Source organism: Rana temporaria, chromosome 6, assembly GCF_905171775.1.
Source record: "Rana temporaria chromosome 6, aRanTem1.1, whole genome shotgun sequence".
NCBI classification, from domain to species: domain Eukaryota; kingdom Metazoa; phylum Chordata; class Amphibia; order Anura; family Ranidae; genus Rana; species Rana temporaria.
This window is the reverse complement of record NC_053494.1, coordinates 67,611,584-67,634,118: the sequence shown is the minus strand read 5'-3', so window position 1 is coordinate 67,634,118 and position 22,535 is coordinate 67,611,584. Positions and strand designations below refer to the sequence as shown.

General features: G+C 44.4%; 1 protein-coding gene across 4 annotated transcripts in view; it reads right to left on the bottom strand.

Annotated features, from left to right (window-relative positions):
• The window catches only part of MARF1 (meiosis regulator and mRNA stability factor 1), a 444,629-nt gene that overhangs the window by 36,548 nt on the left and 385,546 nt on the right, over positions 1-22,535 (bottom strand). For all 4 annotated transcript variants that reach the window (XM_040356921.1, XM_040356923.1, XM_040356922.1 and 1 more), the window contains exon 25: positions 5,597-5,752. In XM_040356921.1, coding sequence (XP_040212855.1) covers positions 5,597-5,752 — 156 coding nt within the window. The remainder of the gene's footprint in view (positions 1-5,596; positions 5,753-22,535) is intronic.

Genomic DNA, 22,535 nt, shown 5'->3' with positions numbered 1-22,535 from the left:
GAGAGAGAGAGAGAGAGAGAGAGGTAGAGGTAGAGAGAGAGAGAGAGAGAGAGGTAGAGAGGGAGAGGTAGAGAGAGAGAGGTAGAGAGAGAGAGAGAGAGAGAGAGAGAGAGAGAGAGAGAGAGGTAGAGAGGTAGAGAGAGGTAGAGAGAGGGAGAGAGAGAGAGAAAAAGAAAAAGAAAAAGAAAAAGAAAGAAAGAAAGAAAGAAAGAAAGAGAGAGAGAGAGAGAGAAAGAAAGAGAAAGAGAAAAAAGAAAGAAAGCGAAAGAAAGGAGAGAGAAAGGGAGAGAGAAAGGGAGAGAGAAAGGGAGAGAGAAAGGGAGAGAGAAAGGGAGAGAGAAAGCGAGAGCTCAGAAACAGCGATCTCTCTACTCCCAGCCAGTCCGTCCCCCTGACCGTTAGAGTCACCTCCCTAGGGAACACTTAACCCCTTGATCGCCCCCTAGTGTTAACTCCTTCCCTGCCAGTGCCATTTATACAGTGATCGGTGCATTTTTATAGCATCTGTGTATAGTGTCACCAAAAAGTGTCACTTGTCCACTGTAATGTCTCGCTAAAAATGGCTGATCCCCACCATTACTAGTAAAAACAAAAACGCACCAATCAATATACGCTTATTGTGTTTTTTTTGTACCAAAAAATATGTAGCAGAATACATATGGTCCTAAACTAATGAATAAATGTGTTTTTTTATTTTTTTTGTTGATATGTATTAAAGCAGAAAGTAAAAAGTATTGTTTTTCAAAATGGTCAATCTTTTTGCTTATAGCGAAAAAAAAAAACGAAAAAAAAAAACCAGAGGTGATCAAATACCACCAAAAGAAAGCTCTATTAGTGGGGGAAAAAAGGACATAAATTTTGTTTGGGTACAACATCGCATGACTGTGAAATTGTCTATTTACAGTGCCATATCGCAAAAAATTGCCTGGTCATTAAGGGGTTAAATATTTCCGGGGCTGAAGTGGTTAGTGCATTGAGGTCGGCTTGTAAGGTGGAGACATCCTGTGGGGCCATTCTGTCACTGCCATTACAAGGGATGTTTGGTGTCATGTGCAACACATGGTGTCATGTGCAACACTGAAATTATCCCTTATGCCACGTACACACAATAGGAAATTCTGACAAGAGAAGTTCGATGTGAGCTTTTGGTCGGAAATTCTGACCGTGTGTAGGCTCCATCTGACTTTGTCGGAATTTCCGACAGCAAAAATTTGAGAGCTGGTTCTCAATTTTTCCAACAAGAAAAGTTCTCGTCGAAAATTCCGATAGTCTTTATGCAATTCCAATGCGCAAAAAAAAGGCATGCTCGGAATCACCCAACTTAATTTTTCTCGGCTCGTTGTAGTGTTGTACGTCACCACGTTCTTGACGGTCGGAATTGTGTGGCCGTGTGTATGCAACACAAGTTTGAGCCAAAATTCAGTTGGAAAAAAGCCACAGTTTTCTTGTTGGAATTTCCGATTGTAGGGAATGAAGCATTATACCCCAAACTCTACAGCATTTATATATAGGTTAATCCCTTAGCGCTGACCTTATGGCTTTAAGGGGTTATACTGGGATGATGCATGCAGAGCGGGCAGTCGGCCCTGCAGGGATAACAATCGATATGGCTAAAACTCACTTAGCCGTTATCCTGGAGGAGCAGTAGTGGACATGCCCCCCCCCCCTCCCGCTGCTCTTCCCGTCTTCCCGGGCCTCGCGTCCAACCGGGAGATCCGATCCACGATCCGGCACTTCCATCGGCTAGAATGAGAATGGAAGGAAGCTAGAAGCGGCTTTGCTCCAGTCTGCTTTGTGTACACGTGGAATCGGCGTCGCTTCCGGTTTACTCGGCTGCAAACGACACCGTTTAAAATAAAATAAAGTATTCAGAAACAGTTTTTGGACCCCTGATCTTTCCATAAAGAGTACTGTCACCACCTATTACTGACACGAGGGATGTTTACATTTCTTGTGAAAGCAATAAAAGTGATCAGATTTTTGTTTAACCAGTTCCTTACCGAGCCATAGTAAAATGACTTCGGCAGGAACCTTCTCTCCGTCTGGGTGGATGTCATATGACGTCCTGGGCTTTCCGGCCATCTAGGTGGGGCGCACACACCCGCCACATTGCTCGCGACCCAGTGCGCATGCCCGGCAGCCGCCCGTGATCACAGCAGGACCATGGATCTGTGTGTGTAAACACACAGATCCACATCCTGTCAGAGGAGACAGTTAAGTGTTCCCAGTACAGAGGAACACAGATCGGTCTCCTGCCCTTGAGTCCCCTCCCCCTACAGTTAGAATCACTTCCTAGCTAACATATTTAACCTCTTGATTGCCCCCTAGTGTTAACCCCTTCCCTGCCAGTCACATTTACACAGTAGCAGTGCAGTTTTACAGCACTAATCGCTGTGTAAATGGTCCCAAAAATGTGTCAAAAGTGTCAGATATGTCTGTCGCAATGTCACAATAAAAAAAACAAAAAAAACATAAACCTATCCCCTATTTTGTGCAAATCAATATATATATATATATATATATATATATATATATATATATATATATATATATATATATATATATATATGCTTATTGCAATTTTTTTTACCAAAAATATGTAGAAGAATACATATCAGCCTAAACTAAGGTAAAAAATTGTTAAAAAATCAAAAAGTAAAAAAAAAATTTTTTTTTTTTTCAAAATTGTCGCCGCAGAGGTGATCAAATACCAAACGAAAGCTCTATGTGTGCGAAAAAAAAAAAAAAAAAGATTTAATTTGGGTAGTGATGCATGACCGCGCAGATATCAAAGTGCGACAGCGCTGAAAACTATAAATTGGTCTGGGCAGGAAGGGGGCTGAAAATGCCCTGTATTGAAGTGGTTAAAGTTACAATGTAGAAAAATAAATATATTTTAAAGCATCCCCATCCCTGCAAGCTTGCACAGCTAAGAGTGTGTGCAATTTCAAAAGCATGACATATATCCATTTACTTGGTGTAACAGCATCTTTCACATTATACAAAACAATTGGGCTAATGTTACTGTTTCTTTTTTTTTTATTCATGAACTGTATTTTTTTTTAAATTGCGTTTGAAAAACCGCTGCACAAATACAGTGCAACATAAAATATTTCGCCAATTTATTCTCTAGATTCTCTGCTAAAAAATGTAATGTATAAAAATGTTTGGGGGTTCCAAGTAATTATCTAGCAAAAACTATGAATTTTAACTTGTAGGCAACAAATGTCAGAAATGGGCTTAGTCAAGGGTTAAAAAGTAAGGAGCACAACACCGAACCTTGGCATGCACCACAAACAACCTTAGACCATTCACAGAGTGAATCATTAATAATTACTGAATATGATCTTTTAGCCAGTTTATCCGTTTACAAACATAACTTTGTAAGCCTGTAAACCCTGCCTTACACATTAGCTGTATGCGAGGAAATGTGTCAAATGGTTTTGCAAAATTGCAGCATATATGAATATATTAATATTTATAGCCAGTCCTTTGTCCAAGTTTTTCCTTACCTCCTCAAAGTTTGACAACCTTGGTGTTTGGGGAGTCCATGCTATCGCTTAAAATATTTTTCTGGCAAAAATGATGTGGTCTTTAACTCTTGTATCTTCCTAACTATAGAGGTCAAACTAGCCAGTCTGTAGTTAGTTGGTAAAGACTTCAAGCTCTTTAACCACTTAAGGACCAAGCCTATTTGGGCCAAATGTGGCAGAGGAGACAAATAAGCGGAAGTTATACTTTCGTGTGGAACTTCTCTTTAAATGCCACCTTTCTTATAAAATATTTTTGCCATTAAACAAAAAAGCTGGAGGCAGTTTCCAAATGTAAGAACACTGGTATTCTATACACAAAATCTACAGTCACGCTCACCAAAACTCTTGATATTTTGAAACACCATTAAATGAGTATTTTTTAGGCAGAGATCACTTTATGTAAGATCTGCACAATTCTGGATAAAATGAGGATCACAATTTTTTTGCTTTAAATAAAAAAATCACAACTCTCACGATTCTCGCCGTAACATCTTTCACATTACAAAAAATAAAATAAAATTTTAGTCCCTAGGGTCTCAGTTAAAAAAAAAATATATATTATATATATATATATATATATATATATATATATATATATATATATATATATAAATATATATATATATATATATAAATATAAATATATATATATATATAAATATAAATATATATATATATATATATATATATATATATATATATAAAATGTTTGGGGGTTCCAAGTAATTTTCAAGCAAAAAATACTGATCTTAAACTTGTAAGCAACAAGTGTCAGAAAAAGGCTTAGACTTTAACTCGGACCAAATGCAGGTAAAAGGACCAGGCCCATTTTTGCGATTCGGCACTGCGTTGATTTATATGACAATTGCGCGGTCGTGCGACGTGGCTCCCAAACAAAATTGGTGTCCTTTTTTTCCCAGAAATAGAGCTTTCTTTTTGGTGGTATTCGATCACCTCTGCGGTTTTTATTTTTTTGCGCTATAAACAAAAATAGAACGACAATTTTGAAAAAAATGAAATATTTGCTATAATAAATATCCCCCAAAAATATATAAAAAAACTTTTTTTTTCCTCAGTTTAGGCCGATACGTATTCTTCTACCCATTTCTGGTAAAAAAAAAAAAAAAAAAAAAAACGCAATAAGCGTTTACCGCTTGGTTTGCGCAAAATGTATAGCGTTTACAAAATAGGGGATAGTTTTATTGCATTTTTATTAATTTATTTTTTTTACTACTAATGGCGGCGATCAGTGTTTTTTTTCGTGACTGCGACATTATGGCAGACACATCGGACAATTTTGACACATTTTTGGGACCATTGTCATTTTCACAGCAAAAAATGCATTAAAAATGCATTGTTTACTGTGAAAATGACAATTGCAGTGTGGGAGTTAACCACAAGGGGGCGCTGAAGGAGTTAAGTGTGACCTCATCTGTGTTTCTAACTGTAGAGGGGTGTGGCTGTAGCTCTGACGTCATTGATTGTGTTTCCCTATAAAAGGGAACACACGATTGATGACGGCGCCACAGTGAAGAACGGGGAAGCTGTGTTTACACACAGCTCTCCCCGTTCTTCAGCTCCAGGGACCGATCGCGGGACACGGAGCTTCGGACCGGGTCGCGGGCGCCCCACGGCTGGGCTGGGCATTTAACAATCACGTACACGTCTACGCGATTGTGCCCAGCCGTGCCATTCTGTTGACGTATATCGGCGTTCCTTAAGTGGTTAAGCTGACCTCATTTACAGACTGAAGTTCATCCCTTTGATCTAAAAGAACCCAATGATACAATGTTTCTTTTTATCTCTCAGTGCTGAGCAATGTTGTAATAAACTCTGCTGGCTTTTTTTTTTTTTGACAGCTCTGAAAAGAGAATAGCTCACCACTTGTTACATGAATCGTGGAAATGCCAAATTAAGATCGTGAGGGTGGTTGAATCGAGATCGTAATTTTCTAACGATTAAGCATGCAACTCTACTTTATGTAGAAGCTTTTATAAGAACTGCTAAATTTTTAACAAAACTAAAAACAGCTAGGTTATCTAAAGCAAAACAAGAAATCTCACCAGACAGTTGTTCCTCAAACTGTATCAGGTCACCAGGCTCCTGGAGAACTGGATCAGGATGCAACTGAGGAGATGGAAGGGAAGAAGGAACAGGACCACCTAAGAGATCAACAGGTGATGTGAGGCACAGGAGTTCCCTGTCCATCTGGTGAGAAACTGGAAGAGCAAAAAACAAAAAAAAAAAAACATTCAAATGAACACAAGCTAGCCATTATTCTGGATGCTGAAAGCTACACATTTGTATATTACTATACTAAAATAAATCTGTGCTAAGGAAGCGTAAAGCCTGTCATTGCTCGCTTCTGGGAAGGAAAAAAAAATAGGATTTTTGTACTCACCGTAAAATCCTTTTCTCTGTCGTCCATGGATGGACAAAGCTTCCTTAAATCTTGACTTGTGGGTTATGTTCCGTCTATTAGGAGAGGACTAGGCAGACATGTTGGATATTTAAATACATGTAACTTTAACAGAGTTGAACAGCCCCGCCCAGGGGGCAGTCCCTCCGGTCATAACCCCTCACCCTGCAGCCAGCAGCTCAGTCTGTCACAAGCAGTACAAACTTAAAAGGAGGGGTGTGTGCTGAGCCCGTCCATGGACGACAGAGAAAAGGATTTTACAGTTAGTACAAAAAATCCTATTTTCTCTTCTCGTCTATGGACGGACACAGCTTCCTTAAATCTTGACTTGTGGGACGTCCCCAAGCAGTGTCAAAAAACAAGGGGTGGGAACAGCAATTAAAAAACTAACTTCACCCCAAACAGAGCTCCTCAACGGAGTTGCAACCTTAAACATCCGCCTGCAAAACCTTGCGGCCAAAGCAAGCATCCGAAGATGCACACACATCAACCTTGTAAAACAGAGTGTGAACGAACTACCAGATCGCCGCTCTACACACTTGTGAGACTCGATGTCGGAAAGCCCAGGAGGCACCAATTGCCCCGGTCAAATGCGCCGTTACAGGAAAGGGAGGCGTCCGCCCCTTAAGGGCATTGGCCTTGATGACGGCCCGTCTGATCCACCGGAGATGGAGGTCGACGAGACCGCCAGGCCCTTCTTTGGACCAGACAGTGACACAAACAGTGAGTAAGATCTCCAGAACGGAGCTGTAGCAGACAGGTACACCCGTAGGGCACGTACCACACCTAAAGTATGTAGCGCAGCCTCCTTGGGATGCAACGGCCGAGGATACAAGGATGGAAGTACAACATCCTCGTGCAGGTGAAAGGCCGAAACTACCTTCAGAAGAAATGAGGGCTGCGGGCGTAGCACCGCCTTAACCTTTAGAGGATCAAGTAAGGCGACTTGCAAGACAAGGCCACCAACTGAGAAACCCTTCTGACCGACGAAATGGCAGCTAGAAAGGCAACTTTCTGAGAAAGTAGTGAGAGAGGAATCTCCCTGATGTTCACAAAGGGGGATTCCAGAAGTACCAAGAGCACCAGATTGAAGTCCCATGGAAGAAGTGGTGGTCTAATCGGGGGTGCCACGTGTTGGACCCCTGCACAAACGTACTTACAAGTGAATGAGCCACCAGGGGTCGTTCAAAGAAAACAGCTAAGGCTGAAATCTGCCCCTCAATAATGCTTAAGGCTAGCTTCTGATCCACTCCACGCTGTGAGAACAGCAGGATCCAAGAAACAGAATATGGCCGGAGGCGCCAACCCATCTCTTCACACAGAGATGTAGGCCTTCCAAGTGCGATGGTAGAACTTCTGGGAAGATGACTTCCGGGCCCTCAACATGGTGGAGATAACCTAATCTGACAGACCACAGACCCTTAGTACCTGGCTTTCAATAGCCATACCGTTAAAGCCAGAGACTGTAAAGCAGGATGAAATAAGGGACCACCAGACAGAAGGTCCTCCTGCACTGGCAGATGCCAGGGAGCGCCCGCCACCAGGCGCAGAAGGTCGGCGTACCGGGGACGCCAGGGTCAGTCTGGGGCGCTTAGGATCACCCTAATCCTCTCGGCCTTCACTCTGCAGAGCAGAAGAGGAAGCAACTTCAGTGCAGAAAAGGCAGAAATTATCCGATACTGACCCCATGGAGCCAGCAACGCTCCATGGATCTCTGGACCTGGCCACAAACCTTGCCACCTTGCGATTGAGTCGAGAAGCCAGGAGATCCACATCTGGCGTGCCCCATCCCAGACAAAGCAGTTAAAACATCTCCGGGTGTAGTGACCATTCCCCTTGGTCCAGCATCAGGTGACTTAGATAGTCCACCTGCCATTTTTCTATGCCCGGAATGTAAACAGCGAATAGAGCTGGCACGCTCCTTACGGCCCACCTTAGGATGTGAGCGACCTCCAACTCAGCGTCCGAGCTACTTGTTCCTCCCTGATGGTTGACATATGCCACCATCGTGGCGTTGTCCGACTGGTTCCTGACTGGACGCCCTTGTACCCTTAGTGACCACATGGTGAGGCACGGCCTGATCGCTCAAATTTCAAGGACATTCATCGGTAGGAGGTATTCTTCCGGAGTCCAGTGACCGTGGGCCGATTAAAACCCCCAGACTCCCCCCAACCAGTCAGGCTGGCATCTGGCGTGAGCACAGACCAGTCGAAAAAGAAGGAAAGACTTCCCGGACTGAAGTGCCAGGGATATCAGCCACCAAGTCAGAGAGGTCCTGACTAGGCAACTTACCTGAATCTGATGATCCAGAGACAAAAGGGGGTTTGTTTCATTTGGACAGAATCTCCATCTGCAAAACTCGTGTGGAATCGGGCATACAGTACTGCCTCGAAGGAGGCCACCATGAGGCCCAGGACTTGCATGTGGAAACGGAAAGACGACCATTTGCACGGTGTAAACCTCACCTCAGCCTGGAGCATCTGCAACTTCTCTGGAGGAAGAAAACTCTCGCCACGAGGAGTTCAGAATCATCCCCAGGAATTCCAGTCGCTGAGCCGGTACCAACACCAACTTCTGGAGGTTCATTTAGGAGAGTCTGACCGGCTATAGACACTTCCTCCTCTAATTCTGAGCTTGAAGCAGCTCTCAGAAGAAGATCGTCTAAGTAGCCTTTGACAGCAATGCCTCGGTGTCACAGCAAAGCCAGAATCGGGGCGAGCACCTTGGTGAAAACCGACTGCCAAACAAAGGAACCTTTGAAGCCTGACGCAGATGGGAACATGCAAGTATGCGTCCTTGATGTCCAAAGACATCAGAAAGTCCCCCGGATGGAGCGCAGCGACCACCGAGCGAATCGATTACATCCCGAATTCCCGAACCTTCACAAAGGCATTGAGGGACCAAGAACAGATTCGAGTAGAATCCCTGAAACCTGCGGTGGTGCGGGTATGATCAGCACGCACCTCAACAAGTCTTGTACTGCCCCAGTCAGGGCGGTCCGACGAGACAGAAGGAGAGAAAGATTTGAGGAAAATAATCTGTTTTGTGGACAAGAAACGCGATCTTGTACCCTGAAGTGACCAATTCACAAACCCACTGGTCAGAAAGCAGGGAGGTCCACCTTGCTGTAAACTCGCAAAAACGTCCCCCCACCCAAGAATCGGGTGGGGGCAAAACTTGATGCGGAAGCAGACTTGTTTGCGGGCTAGTATTGCTTGTGCACCCAGGGACGCTTCTGTCCCCCAGCTGAACCTTTATCGGCTTGGGAGGGTCAACTAGCGGGCCCTGACTGACGAAAATACCACTAATGTGCGGAAAAGGAGGGCCCCGTCTTACGGCGCGGCTCCTTACTTTTAGTGGACTGAGGTAGAAGAGTGCTCTTACCTCCAGTGACATCCTTAATAATGTCGTCCAGTGAGGCACTAAAAGTCTCCCACCTTTGAAAGGCAAATCTGTCAGAGCTTTCTGAGAGGTTTGGTCCGCGGACCAGCAGTTTAGCCATATCAGGTGGCACAAAACCACCACCAATACAGAGGCCCTGGAGATTAAAGAAGCCGCAACCAGGGATGCATCACAGACATACACAAGGCCCTGCACCAGTTTTGCCCATTCAGTGAGTGTCAGACACAAAAGTCGCAGCCATTATCAGCCGCAATGCTCACCCCAGCATGGTGAACCCGGACCGACTCATCGATTCGGACCTCCTAATCAGTAGGGTCCTATAAGCAGGGGTCTCCCCTACCGAGATAGCGGTTACCACCGATGGAGAAGTCCATTTTGTCAAAAGGCTTTCTTCAAATAAGTAACGGATAGCTATGCGCTGAGGGACCACAAAGAACCTCTGCGCCAGCGTGTGACTGAGGTGTTCTGTGGGGTGATTTGCGCTATTCGCACCGTTCAGGAAGCCTCCAGCGCTAGAGGCCAAGCCATACAGGGAAAAACACTCCAAAATGGCCACCAGACTTTTTAGAAAAAGAGGGCGCGGGCTACTAGAAAATGGCCACCCGCAATGAAGACCAGCGCCACAGCGCGGCCACGACAAAATGGCTGTTGTGACTGGAGGGCCCGCCCCCTGGGCAGGGAAGTTCAACTCTGTTAAAGTTGCATGTATTTAAAATATCTAACATGTCTGCCTAGTCCTCTCCTAACAGACAGAACATAACCTACAAGTCAAGATTTAAGGAAGCTGTGTCCGTCCATGGATGAAAAGAGAAAAAAGTTTTCCCCTCAATCATTATAGGGCAAAAGGACTCTTCAGTGTGGAGATACCCAAAAGCAGTCCCTCAAAAAAAGGAGGGTCAAGCAAGTGCACCTTAACATGCCATATTAAACCTCAAAGTAGTACAAGTAGTGTAAGCAATCACATATCCATCTGCAGAACCTGTATCAATTATCAAACCTTGAGGCTGAAGCCTCGTGTCAAAGGCCAATGACCAACTCATTGCCTCTGCAGGGACCTTTCAGAAATACAGAATTAGTATTCTTGAAGAAAGCTATTGTGGCAAGATAATCCCTTAGTGAGACACAGACCTATGCCTGACTAAAGAAAACTCAGAATCTGGGAGACTGAATAGGTTTGAGGACTAAAGCCAAGAACGCTTACCAATGAATTTATGCCTATCAAGCACAATGGCAAACCATTCCATAAGGAAAAGATTGTTTCCCACCCCAAAGAAAAGTACACAATACAAAGACCTCAGAGAGACCCCACTGCTCCTCGGCTTCAATAATCGTTTCATTAAAGCTAGCAACAGGAGCAGGAGCAGGATGTAGGATCTGACCCTGAAGTAGGTGATCTGCTCAATGTAAGTGCCACAGGCATTTGCAACCAGATCTGATTACCAGACTCCTGTCTAGTCTGGATCTCTCAAAATTGTGAAAGAAGCTTCAATATAACAATTGCATCAGGAAGCACTGCACCCAGGAGGAGACAAGGGCATCTACTGTTACTGCATGAGGATCTCTTGATCTGGCTTTAAACCCATTTACCTTGTGATTGAAACAGAATGCAAGTTTCAATTAGGTCCATGTTTAGCCTCCCCCAACCCACCACCTTTACAGATCTGTGGGGAGTATCATCTCAGAGATGTAGGCAAGACATGCCCAGAGAAGAACTTTGAGGTCACTATCGTATTGGTTTGTTTTGACATTTTTTTTGCTAACCTAGGCAAAAGGCTGTAGAAAATTCAAGTTAGACTTACCGTTAACTTGTTTTCCAAGAGTCTTTCAGGACAGCACCTGAGAGTGGCTCCACCCACTTGTCAGAAAACCCCTCCACCAAACTTCAAAAGGAGGCTCCTTCCCACATGTTGCCAGTAGGATGAGAGAACCTCCAAGCTGGAACACAAAATCAGAATATGGTTAATCACGGTGTAAAAATTAAATAAGGGTGGGTTGTTGCTGTCCTGAAAGACTGCTGGAAAACAAGTTACCGGTAAGTCAAACTTGAATTTTCCCTAAACGTCTTTAAGGACAGCACCTGAGAGGATAAACAAGACTTACCCACTAGGGAGCCTGCAGGACCTTTCTGCCAAAAGCCTGATCATTTGCTGACAGAAGATCCAGTCTGTAATGACAAACGTTAAGTAACTTGACCACGTAGCCACCATACAAATTTGATCTGGGGTGGCACCAGCTTTTTCTGCCCATGTAGTGGCTTGAGCACTGGTAGAATGTGCTCTAATTCCCAGCGGGGGAGATGGCCCCAACAGAGTAGGCTGCCAGAATAGCGGATTTAAGCCATCTAGCAATTGACCCCTTTGATGCTTGGTGGTTGTCTTTTGCATGAAAAAACAAAAAACAAGAGTCTGAAGACCTAAAATACTTTGTTACTTCAAGGTAATGCAATAGAGTTCTTACATCCAAATTGTGGAATTGGCTTTCCTTTTTCAACTGAAGGGTTTGAGCAAAAAAAAACGGATCTGTTTTAAGTATAATCCTAATCTGTGTAGATGGATACGAAAGGTTCTTTAACCAATAGGCGTGCAGTTCACCAATTCTCCTTGCCGATGTAATTGCAACTAGAAATACAAGTTTTAATAAAAGATTAGATTTCTTAGCGATACTGCTTATAATGGTTCAAAAGGTTCCTTTGTGGGGGATTGTAGGACCACTGATAGATCCAAATTTGGGAAAATGCTTAGCTGGAGCTAGTCTAGATCTAGAAGGTGCCTTAAAAATATCTTGTGACCAAGGGCTCAGAAGAGACTGGTCTCTCCATAAAAACTTCTAACGTGGCCACTTGCACCTTAAGTGTGCTTACTACAAGGCCTTTGTCTGCACCATTGACTGCCATTTGCAGAATGGTGGTAAACCATGCTCTTTTTGGCCAAAATGGAGTAATCAGTATTACTGACACTTTTTCCCCCTTGTATCTTCCTCAATACTAACACAATTATCTGGAACGGGGGAAAGGCGTAAACCAGATGTAAGTTCCAAGGATGTGCCAAGGCATCTATCCCCTGAGAACTGTAGTTTCTGTGAATAGAAAAGGAAAAAAACGGGAGCTGTGCATTTTCTTCTGACGCAAACAGGTCCACTTGTGGATGGCCCCACGCTCCGGTGACCATTGCAAAACCTTCTAGATTCAAGCTCCATTCTGCCTCTTGAATCTGTCTTCTGCTCGGAAAATCTGCCACTACGTTTAGAGTGCCCCTGGGGTGGACTGCCGATAAGGACAGCAAATGATTTTCCTCCCACTCTAGGAACTTTGATGCCAGCAACTGAAGAGTTTTGCTTCTTGTGCCTCCCTGCTTGTTCACGTAGGCTATGGTAGTGGTGTCGTCTGATAGAACCTGGACATGGAAACCTTGGAGGATTGGAGAGAAGGCATCCAATTCTAAGGCGACTGCCTTTAGTTCCCCTCCAATTTTAGGACCCTTTTGCCTCGGACCAGGACCATTTTTCCTATGCCAAGTTCTGATCCAAGTTCTGATCCAAGTGAGACCCCCACCCACCCCCGCTGGCATCCATCACCACTTTTTCTATTGGGAAAGACCACGGTAGGCCTTTTGACAGGATTGCCCGATTTCTCCACCACCAAAGCGATTGTGGGACTCTGGTGAGAATCTTTACCTTTGCATCCAGAGATTGTCCTGTGGTTCCATGCCCTTCGGAAGAAACTCTGAAGAGGTCTGAGATGTAGCCTTGCCCATTGAATGGCTGGCATAGTTGAAGTTAAGGTTCCTAGGGCAGACATAACCCGTCTGACTGACATTTCCTGATTTGTCTGTAGCATAGATGACATTTTGGACTTTGAATTTTTTTTCTCTTCTGGAAGATTTGGTACCCCAGAAATTGTGCTTGTTAAGACGGATTGAATTTCTCCCTGAAAGGGGCAAAGAAAAGGTCATCCGGGTACGGGATTACTGCGACCCCTTGAAGGCGGAGAGGTGCGAAAGCTTCTGCCATAACCTTTGTAAATACTCGTGGGGCAGAAAAAAAGCCGAAGGGGAGAGCCTTGAATTGCAGGTGCAGCACCTCATTCCCCATGTTTCTCGCCATCCTTAGGAATCTGACACTGAGGGGCTATAGGGTAGTGCAGATAGGCATTCTTTAGGTCAAACAATGTCATGAAGCACTCTTTGGTCAATAGGTTTCTGACCGTGAAGATAGAGACCATACAAAACCTCTTGTATAGGACTGATCTGTTTAGTGGTTTTAAGTTGAGGATTCATCGAAAACTTCCGGATTTTTTTTTATCAGAAATATATGAGAATAAAACCCCTTATAATGCTCCCCCAGTGGTACCTGAGTCACAACCTCTTGTTTCATCAGATCCTTCAACAGCACCTTCATAGCTAGGGCCTTTGTTGCATCTCTTGGCAAGTTATAAAGCACCTTTCTGGGGGGTGCTCCGAAAACTATTTTGTAACCTTGGGACAGCATGCTCAGAATATACTGGGTTTCCTTCATGCTTGCCCAAGGAGGGGAGACAATTTTGAAGCCTTCCTCCTACTTGTAACCGGCTGTCATTGCGTTTGGCTGGTTGACACAGGAGGATGGAAAAGGACATTTCCTTTGCCTTTTCCCCTCTGCCCTGACCAATTTTTTATTTTTCCCTTGAGGTATATTTTGTTCCTGAGCCCTTTGAGGATAAAAAAAAATGTTTGGCTGGCTGTTTTTTCTTAGACAGGAAAGGACTTATTTTTATCTGCGGTTCTGTCAAGAACGGAATCCAAATCAGGGCCGAAAACAATAAGTCCCCTAAGAAAAGAAACCCGCATAGCTTGTTTTTGGATGCCACATCTCCCGGCCAGGTCTTTAACCACAGCGCCCTCCTGAGTTAGTTAGGGCTGTGGCTTTTGCTGTCATCCTGATAGATTCTGCTGATGCGTCTGAAACATAAGCTACAGCTGCTGACAAAGTCAAAGGAATCGAGAATTTCTTGCCTAGGAGAATCGGCTATTATGTGAGCTTTAAGCTGATTCACCCCATATTCTATATTCCTAGAGGCGCAAGTAGTCGCCATTGCTGGCTCAAGGTTGCCCATGATGGATTGCCAAGCCCTCTTAAAGGAACACTAAAGGTTCGTTTTTTATTAGATCAATTGATTGCTGCAAGCTAGAGCATTTAAATATCACTTACCTCGTTTTTCCTTTTGACCTCCAAAATACAGTAATCCAGGTTTGAAAATGCAATTTCCTGTCACTTCTCTTCTTGCTTTCCACCAGCATCTGAGCCGTTTTGCATGGTGGAAAGCAGAATGTGCTCACCCCCTCCCTATGACTACAGCCCTGTGTGAAGATGCTCTCTTATCCCTCACAGGCATGGAGGCTAAGCCTAATAGGAAATGTAGTTCCCATTAGACCTTGATGTAGCAAGAATGAATGTGCACCGCAAACCAGGAAATCAGTGAGAATAATGATTCAGGAGTGACGGAGGTGAATAAAACAGCTCCATTTCAACAGGTATCAAACTAGTTATAATGCAAAACATTACTTTTTACTTTATCAGCTACTGTCAGACTTTAATTTAAGAGGAAAATATTTTTGTCTTTACAACCCCTTTAAGTTGTTAATCCATCTTTTTATCCATGGGGTCCTTTAAAAGCCCCATGACCTCAAATGCCAGATCAGTTGATCTTGAAACCTTAGAAAAGGCTGCATTAAATTTTGGAAAAAAAAAATTGTGGAGCAGGGGGCCTGGCCTCTCAGGACAGTACCTTGAGAGCTCCTAACTCCCCACTAAGTATTCCCTCCAGGGGAAACACAAAAGCTGGCAACATGTGGGAAGGAGCCTCCTTCTGAAGTTTGGTGGAGATGTGTTTTCTGACAAGTGGGAGGAGACTCTCGGTGCGGTCCTGAAAGACGTTTAGGGAAATATATCTCAGAGTCCTGGACTTAATACACAAAACGCCATATGTAGAAAAGATTCTGCAGAGTATGGACTATATCACACATTACAGTCCTTCAGGTTCCTAGTTTTCTTTTGACTATTTATGCTTCTCTTCTTGAAGATATCATTCTGTATACCATTGAGACTTATCCATGATTACTGTGAAGACTTACTTTTTTTGTCTCACTCTCACTCGTTTACTAGCATAGTTTTTTTTTTAAGTTCTCTTAATGCAGCCTTTTTTTATGTGCTTGTACACACAGACGCATGAACACACAGTGTTCAGATTAATAAATTAAGCAATATCAAAAAAATGTACTGCGCTAAATCTATAAATGGCAGCGGCAACTGAAAATGTTATACAACACTAATAATGATAAAGAAAAAAACTGCGCTAATGTGGACTATAGATGACACTAGTTATAACGAATACTAGATAGAATCACAATTGAATATAATTGAGTGCTAAATATTAAATAAGTGAAAAATTATTATGAAGATGGTCTAAAGGCCTCAATGAAATAGTGACACAAAAATATATAGTAAAAAAATAATAATTAATATCTCCAAAAATAAATTAAGAACTGGAAGATATCAAGTGAATGTATTTCAGTCCGTGTAATTTTTTTTAATAAAGATGAAGATAAAAAAGCAATCCTTGAGGGTGACACCGACGAAAAGTGCCTCCACCGGAACACCACACTGCCGCTTAACAGATGGATGTGATCTCTTGGTTATAGGAGATGGTTAGTGCATATGGCCATTAACCCAGCCTGGGGTCTCTATATGATGAGATATGTAAGTAAAACAGTAAAAGATAAAACAAATAAAACTATTAAAAGTCCCAAGTGTTCTATATAGAACTGTAGCAGCGCTACTTTTAAACCAGCGTTTAAAATTATTCTATGGATATGGTGAATTCATAGGTATATGATGATAGTGCAGATGGATTGTACACAAATTAGTCCTTAATTAAGTGCTCCTTTCACCAAGGGGGGTGTTCACCACGCGGGGGGATAATTACTCCCCTGTTCGGGATGCACTCACCACAAGATTGAATAAAAAGGGCCTGGATTAAATATCTGTGTATGTCCCGGAAGATGCACTCTCCACCAGCAGGAATGTTAGGTTCAAACCGCCTGCAAAAGATCTATATAGAGATCAGAGGCAGTGTGGCAAAGCCATATAGCACAGTATGATTGGTGTATAAAAAGCCAGATGAAAATCAGCTATTTAGTCCTGCAAGCAACTGCAAAGCACATATCGAGAGTGCTCACTGGACATGTAACCCAACGGAGCCCTGCAACTCCGTTGATGAGATATGTGCCTCAGATTGCATGGAAGATGTCTCATATAACGCAACGATTCGGGTACACCACATAGAACAAAAAAGACTTACATAGCATAAAACCCTTGAAATTTAATGAATGTCATAAAAATGCACAATTACATTTAAAGCGGAGGTTCACCCGAAAGGGGGGCGCACGCCCCTTCAGGGCCTAGGCCTGAAGCACAATCCGTCGGATCCACCTAGGAATGGTGGCCGACGAGACTGCCAGGCCCTCTTGTAGGACCACACGAACAGTGAGTCCGACTTCCGGAACGGAATCGTAGCAGATAAGTACACTCGTAGGGCCCGAATCCCATCCAGAGGATGTAAAGTGGCCGCCTCCTGGCCTTTTCGGCCGAGGACATAAGGGTGGAAGAACAATGTCCACCTCAATGTGAAAAAGCCGAAACGACCTTAGGGAGAAAAGACGGCTGCGGTCGCAGCACCACCTCATTCTTATGCATGACCAAGTAGGGGGCCTTGCAAGACAGGGCCGCCAGTTCAGACAGACACACGTCTGATCGAGGTAATTGCTACCAGAAATAAAATCACCTTTTGTGACAGCAAAACAAAAAAAACTCCCGAATGACCTCAAAAGGGAACATCCTGAAGCCCCGAAAGGACTAAATTCAAGTCCCATGGGGGTAGTGGAGGGCGCACCGGAGGGGCCACATGCCAGACCCCCTGACCAAACGTACGCACCAAGGAGTGCGACGCCAAGGGTCGCTGAAAGTAAACAGCCAGAGCAGAAATCTGGCTCCTAACCGTACTTAAGGCGAGAGCCTGATCCACCCCCTGCTGTAAAAAACAGCAGAATCCTGTACACCACGTATGTACGAGGGTGCCATTTCATCTCCTCACACACAGAGATATAGGCCTTCCACGTAGGATGGTAAATCCTAGGTGAGGTAGACTTCCATGCAGGCAGCACGGTAGAGACCACCGAGCCCAATAGGCCTCGGTCCTTCAGCCCCTGGCTCTCAACAGCCATGCCGCTAAGCCAGCGGCTGTAAAACAGGGTGGAAGATCTGACCCTGTACCAGAAGGTCAACTCCCAGGGGAAGACGCTAGGGGGCATCTGCCACCAGACGCACCAGGAGCGACTCGGCCAATCTGGGGCAATCAGGATTGATAGAATCCCTTCAGCTTCCACTCTGCGCAGCAGGCGAGGAAGAAGCTTCCGAGGAGGGAAGGTGTAAATTAGGCGATAGTGACCCCAAGGAGCCACCAACGCGCCTGACGCGTCCGCCCGCGGGTCCTTAAGATTATAATTCTTTTTTAATTTTAAAACAAATCAGTACAACACATATATATATATATAAAAAAAAAATACATAACAGAACATTATTACAAAACAACAATCACAGTCCATATTATTATACATCCCCTTTAACCTTGTTGTCAAAATCAAACATATATCTCCTTCTTACGTATCTCTCCCCTTCCCAAACATCCCTGAGAGAAAGAAGAAAGGGAGAAAAAAAAAAAAAAAAAACAACAACCCACCCTACTTCCCTCTCCTCCGACCCTTCTCCATATTCCTGTGGTTTCTCATTAAATCCCACATATACCCAATCCAAGTTCCCAGGCTCCTTCTATACCATTCAGCCTTATCCCCCTTAACATTCCCCCCTGTGGTCCATATAGGACTTCCAGGGAGTCCAAGTTCTTAAATATTTTATATTGTGTTGTCAGGACTAACTCTTCTAATTTACTTATTTCCCTAACTTTACATATCCACATCTCCGCTGTTGGTGGAACTGGTGACTTCCACCTCTTCGTTATACAGGCCTTAGCGGCATCTAATAGATGGCATATAATCATTTCCCTATAGGCTTTTTCTGGTATTTGGTTTAAATGCAGAAGATAGAATTCCGGATCTTCCGGAATCTCATAATCTGAGCAAAACTGTAAAGCACTTTTAATCTCTGCCCAAAAACTCCTTAGCATTGGGCACTCCCAGAATATATGTAGCATCGTTCCTTTGCTTCCCTGGCACCTCCAGCATTTATCTGATACCTCTGCAAACATTTTGCTTAAATTTTCTGGTGTCCTATACCATCTTGTGAAGATCTTATAGTTTGTCTCTTGTATTCTCACACATATTGATGTTTCGTGTGTTCACCTGTATATGCATTGTCGCTGTTCCGAACTGAAGGACTTCTCCTATTCCCTTTCCCATTCCTGAACGCACCTCAGAGGGCAACCTCCTGATCGCACTAACAACTCATAGCTTATTGAAAGACTATGTAGTAATGTTCCTTGTTCATTACATATTTTCTCGAATTTCATGAGTGGTCTTTCAAAGCTCTCTGGATTTGGCAAAGTGTTCAGGAAGTGAACTATCTGAAGTGCATTCCAGAATTTCAAACAGAATACATTTCCTATTTCCATCAGTTCCGCTATGGTTACCCATCTTCCCATGTGGATATACCTTGCTACTTGTATACACTCTCTTTTTCTCAACTGCCGGAATGCTCCGTCTTGGTATCCCGATGGGAAGAGGGGGTTACCTATCACTGGGTATAGTGGGGAGGTCCTGGGCTCGATGCCCATCATAGGTAGTGCTGCTGCACAGATCCTCACCGTGTTACCCACTATTGGATTTTTATTCATTTCTTTAGGGAGTGAGGCAAACCACCACGGTGCTCTTTCCAGAGGTGTTTTGAATTGCGCCTGTTCGATTTGTACCCATAGCTTTGTATCTGAATGCCTATTCCAGTCTATTAGCCTGTTCAGATGTGTTGCGTAATAATATTTCCTTATATCTGGGACTCCCAGTCCTCCCTGCTGCTTAGTGCTTCATTAGTTGTTTCCTATGTATCCGGGGGTTCTTATGTGCCCATATGAACTTAAAGATCACTCTCTGACACTGTTTAAAATACTTTGATGGAATATGCAGTGGTAATGTTTGTAATAAATACAAGATTTTCGGGAGTATGTTCATCTTAATAATATTGCAGCGTCCTAGCCAGCTATGAAAACCCTGGTTCCACTTATCCAATAAGATCTTTACTTTCTGTAAGAGGGGTGGGAAGTTCAGCTCAAAGATCTTCTCCACCTTCCCTGCTAATTGTATACCAAGGCATGTCAGAGCATTGTCAGTCCATTTAAACTTAAATTTTTGTTTTAGATAGTTTATCGCTATATGTGGGACGTTTACCCCCATCGCTTCCGATTTATTAAAATTGATATGCAAGTTCGATAAAGATCCGTATCTCTCAAATTCCTTCATTAATTCTGGAATTGTAATCAACGGGTTTGTAAGACTGAACAACATATCGTCTGCATAGGCTGTGATTTTACACTGGTTCTTCCCTATTTGTATGCCTGAAATATTAGAGTTTGCTCGTAGCGTACACAAAAAGGGCTCTAGTGACAGGGCAAATAGAAGTGGAGACAGAGGGCAGCCCTGTCTTGTCCCATTTGAGATTGTGAGGGGCTCGGACAGAATTCCGTTGGCCCGTACCTGGGCTGTTAAGCCTGAATACATGGAGAATATCCACTGTATTATTTTGTTCCCAAAGCCGCCGTATTTTAGAACTGCCCTCATATAACTCCACCTCACCCTGTCAAAGGCCTTCTCTGCGTCCGTATTGAGAAATACGCATTGCGTCTGTGTTGAGTTGGCTAACTGCACCAGGTTAATTGCCTTGATTGTGTTGTCTCGTGCTTCCCTGGTAGGGACAAATCCCACCTGGTCCAGGTTTATTAAGTCTGGGATATGTTGTTGTATCCTGTTTGCTAAGACCTTGGCAAAAATCTTCACGTCCGAATTGAATAACGAAATTGGTCGGTAGCTTCCACAGAGGGCTGGGTCTTTCCCCTCTTTTGGTATCACCGAGATATATGCTAGCAGGGTATCTTTGGCTAAACTGGCCGATGTCCCTAAGGCATTAAATAGTTTAACCATATATCCTGATATCGAGGGAAACAGAATTTTATAATATTGACCTGTAAAACCATCGGGTCCCGGGGCTTTCCCCCTTTTCATTATGCTTACTGCTACTTTAATTTCCTCCTCAGTTATAACGTCATCTAATTTCTGTCTATCCTCTTCTGATAGTCTTGGTATTACAGATTCTGTTAGATACAAATCAATTTGTTCTCTAGTCGGGGGCTTGCTCTGTATATTGTAAAGAGAGTTATAGTATTCCTGGAACTCCTTCGTTATATCATTTGGTTTTGTAACCCTGTGTTTCTTGGGTGAGTTAATATGTGGAATATAGTTACTCAGCTTCTGTTCTCTTAGTAGCCTCGCCAGTCTTTTCCCACACTTATTCCCTGACTCGTATTCAGCCTTTTTGCATCTCTGCATTGCCGCTTTTACTTTATAGTACAGGCCACGAACCGTGGCACCTACCGATGGAGACGGGACGCCAGAAGGTCCACGTCCGGAGTGCCCCACTTTTTGGCACAGACCCTGAAACACCTGCGGGTGGAGAGACCACTCTCCTTGGTCTAGCGCAGTCCGACTTGCCACTTCCGTACTCCCGGATTGTACCCGGCCAATAGAGCCGGAACTGACCTTTCGGCCCACCGAAGGATATGCGCGACCCTCGTCGCTGCAAATGAACTCCGTGTGCCTCCCTGATGATCGACCTACGCCACGGCTGTGGCGTTGCCAGACAGGATCCTGACCGGTCGGCCCTGTAGATCCAGGGACCACCTGGCAAGGCAAACTTTGATTGCTTGGAGCTCCAGAACATTGATAGGTAGGCGGGACTCCACCTGAGTCCAGCGCCCCCGGGCTGATTGGGTGCCCCAAAAGCCCCTCCGGAGAGGCTGGCATCCGTCGTAACCACTGTCCAGTGGCACGACAGAAAAAAACGACTTCCCGGCCCGAAGCACCGGAGACGCCAGCCACCGCACCAGGGGAGACATGACCAGTAGACTCAATGAACCTGGTAATCCAGAGATGACGGAAGCTTGTCCCAATGTGACAGCAGTTCCCTCTGTAGTACCCTGGTGTGGAATTGGGCATACGGAACCGCCTCGAAAGAGGCCACCAACAGACCCAGAACCCTCCTGCAGGATCGCAGAGATGACCGCTACTGGGTCGGCAACTGCTGCACAGCAGATTGCAGAGTCTGAAGATTTTCCGTTAGGGGGAAAAAAAACTCCCTCCCACCTGGCGGAATCCAGGACTAGTCCCAGGAATTCCAGCCCCTGAGACGGAATCAACGCTGACTTCTGGACAATACAGAAACCAGCCGGACTCTTGGAGAGTCTGACACGAGATAGACACGTCCTCCACTCATTCTGAGTTTGAAGAAGCTTGTAGGAGAATGTCGTCCAGACATCCCATGATAACAAACCCCCGCTGTCATAGCTGGGCCAGTATTGGGACGAGCACCTTGGCGAAAACCTGCGGTGTCGACACCAAGCCGAACAGGAAGCACACCAATTGAAAATGGTCCCCCACCTACCGCAAAGCACAGAATCCCTGGTGCTTTGAACATATGGGAACATGTAGGTACCCGTTCCCGACATCCAATGATGCCAGAAAAAACCCCCCCCAAAAAAAAGGTCCTCCACAAAGGGATAACGGGTCGCAACGCAAAAACTGCCTGCGGTGTATCCCATTCCTTGTATGTACAACTGTCCCAAAAGAAACACAAGGAAAAAAATCGTCAGTGCGTGGCGGTTTGCGGGACTGACATGGCTGATGTCTCCGCCACCTCCTCAATTTACAGAGTCTTACGCACCGCAGAAATAAGAGCTCCAACAAATTGCTTGTCAGCAACCGACTCTGCAGCAGAGTCATCCTTACTGTCCATGTGGGATAAGCCAGCATCCTCTGACATTACAGAACCAGAAACAGCAATAGCACTGTCAGATTCTGCGTCAGAGACATCCCGAGAAGTAGGCTCAGGGAGGGGGTGACTTTTTACCCCCCATCCGGGCACTGGCCGCT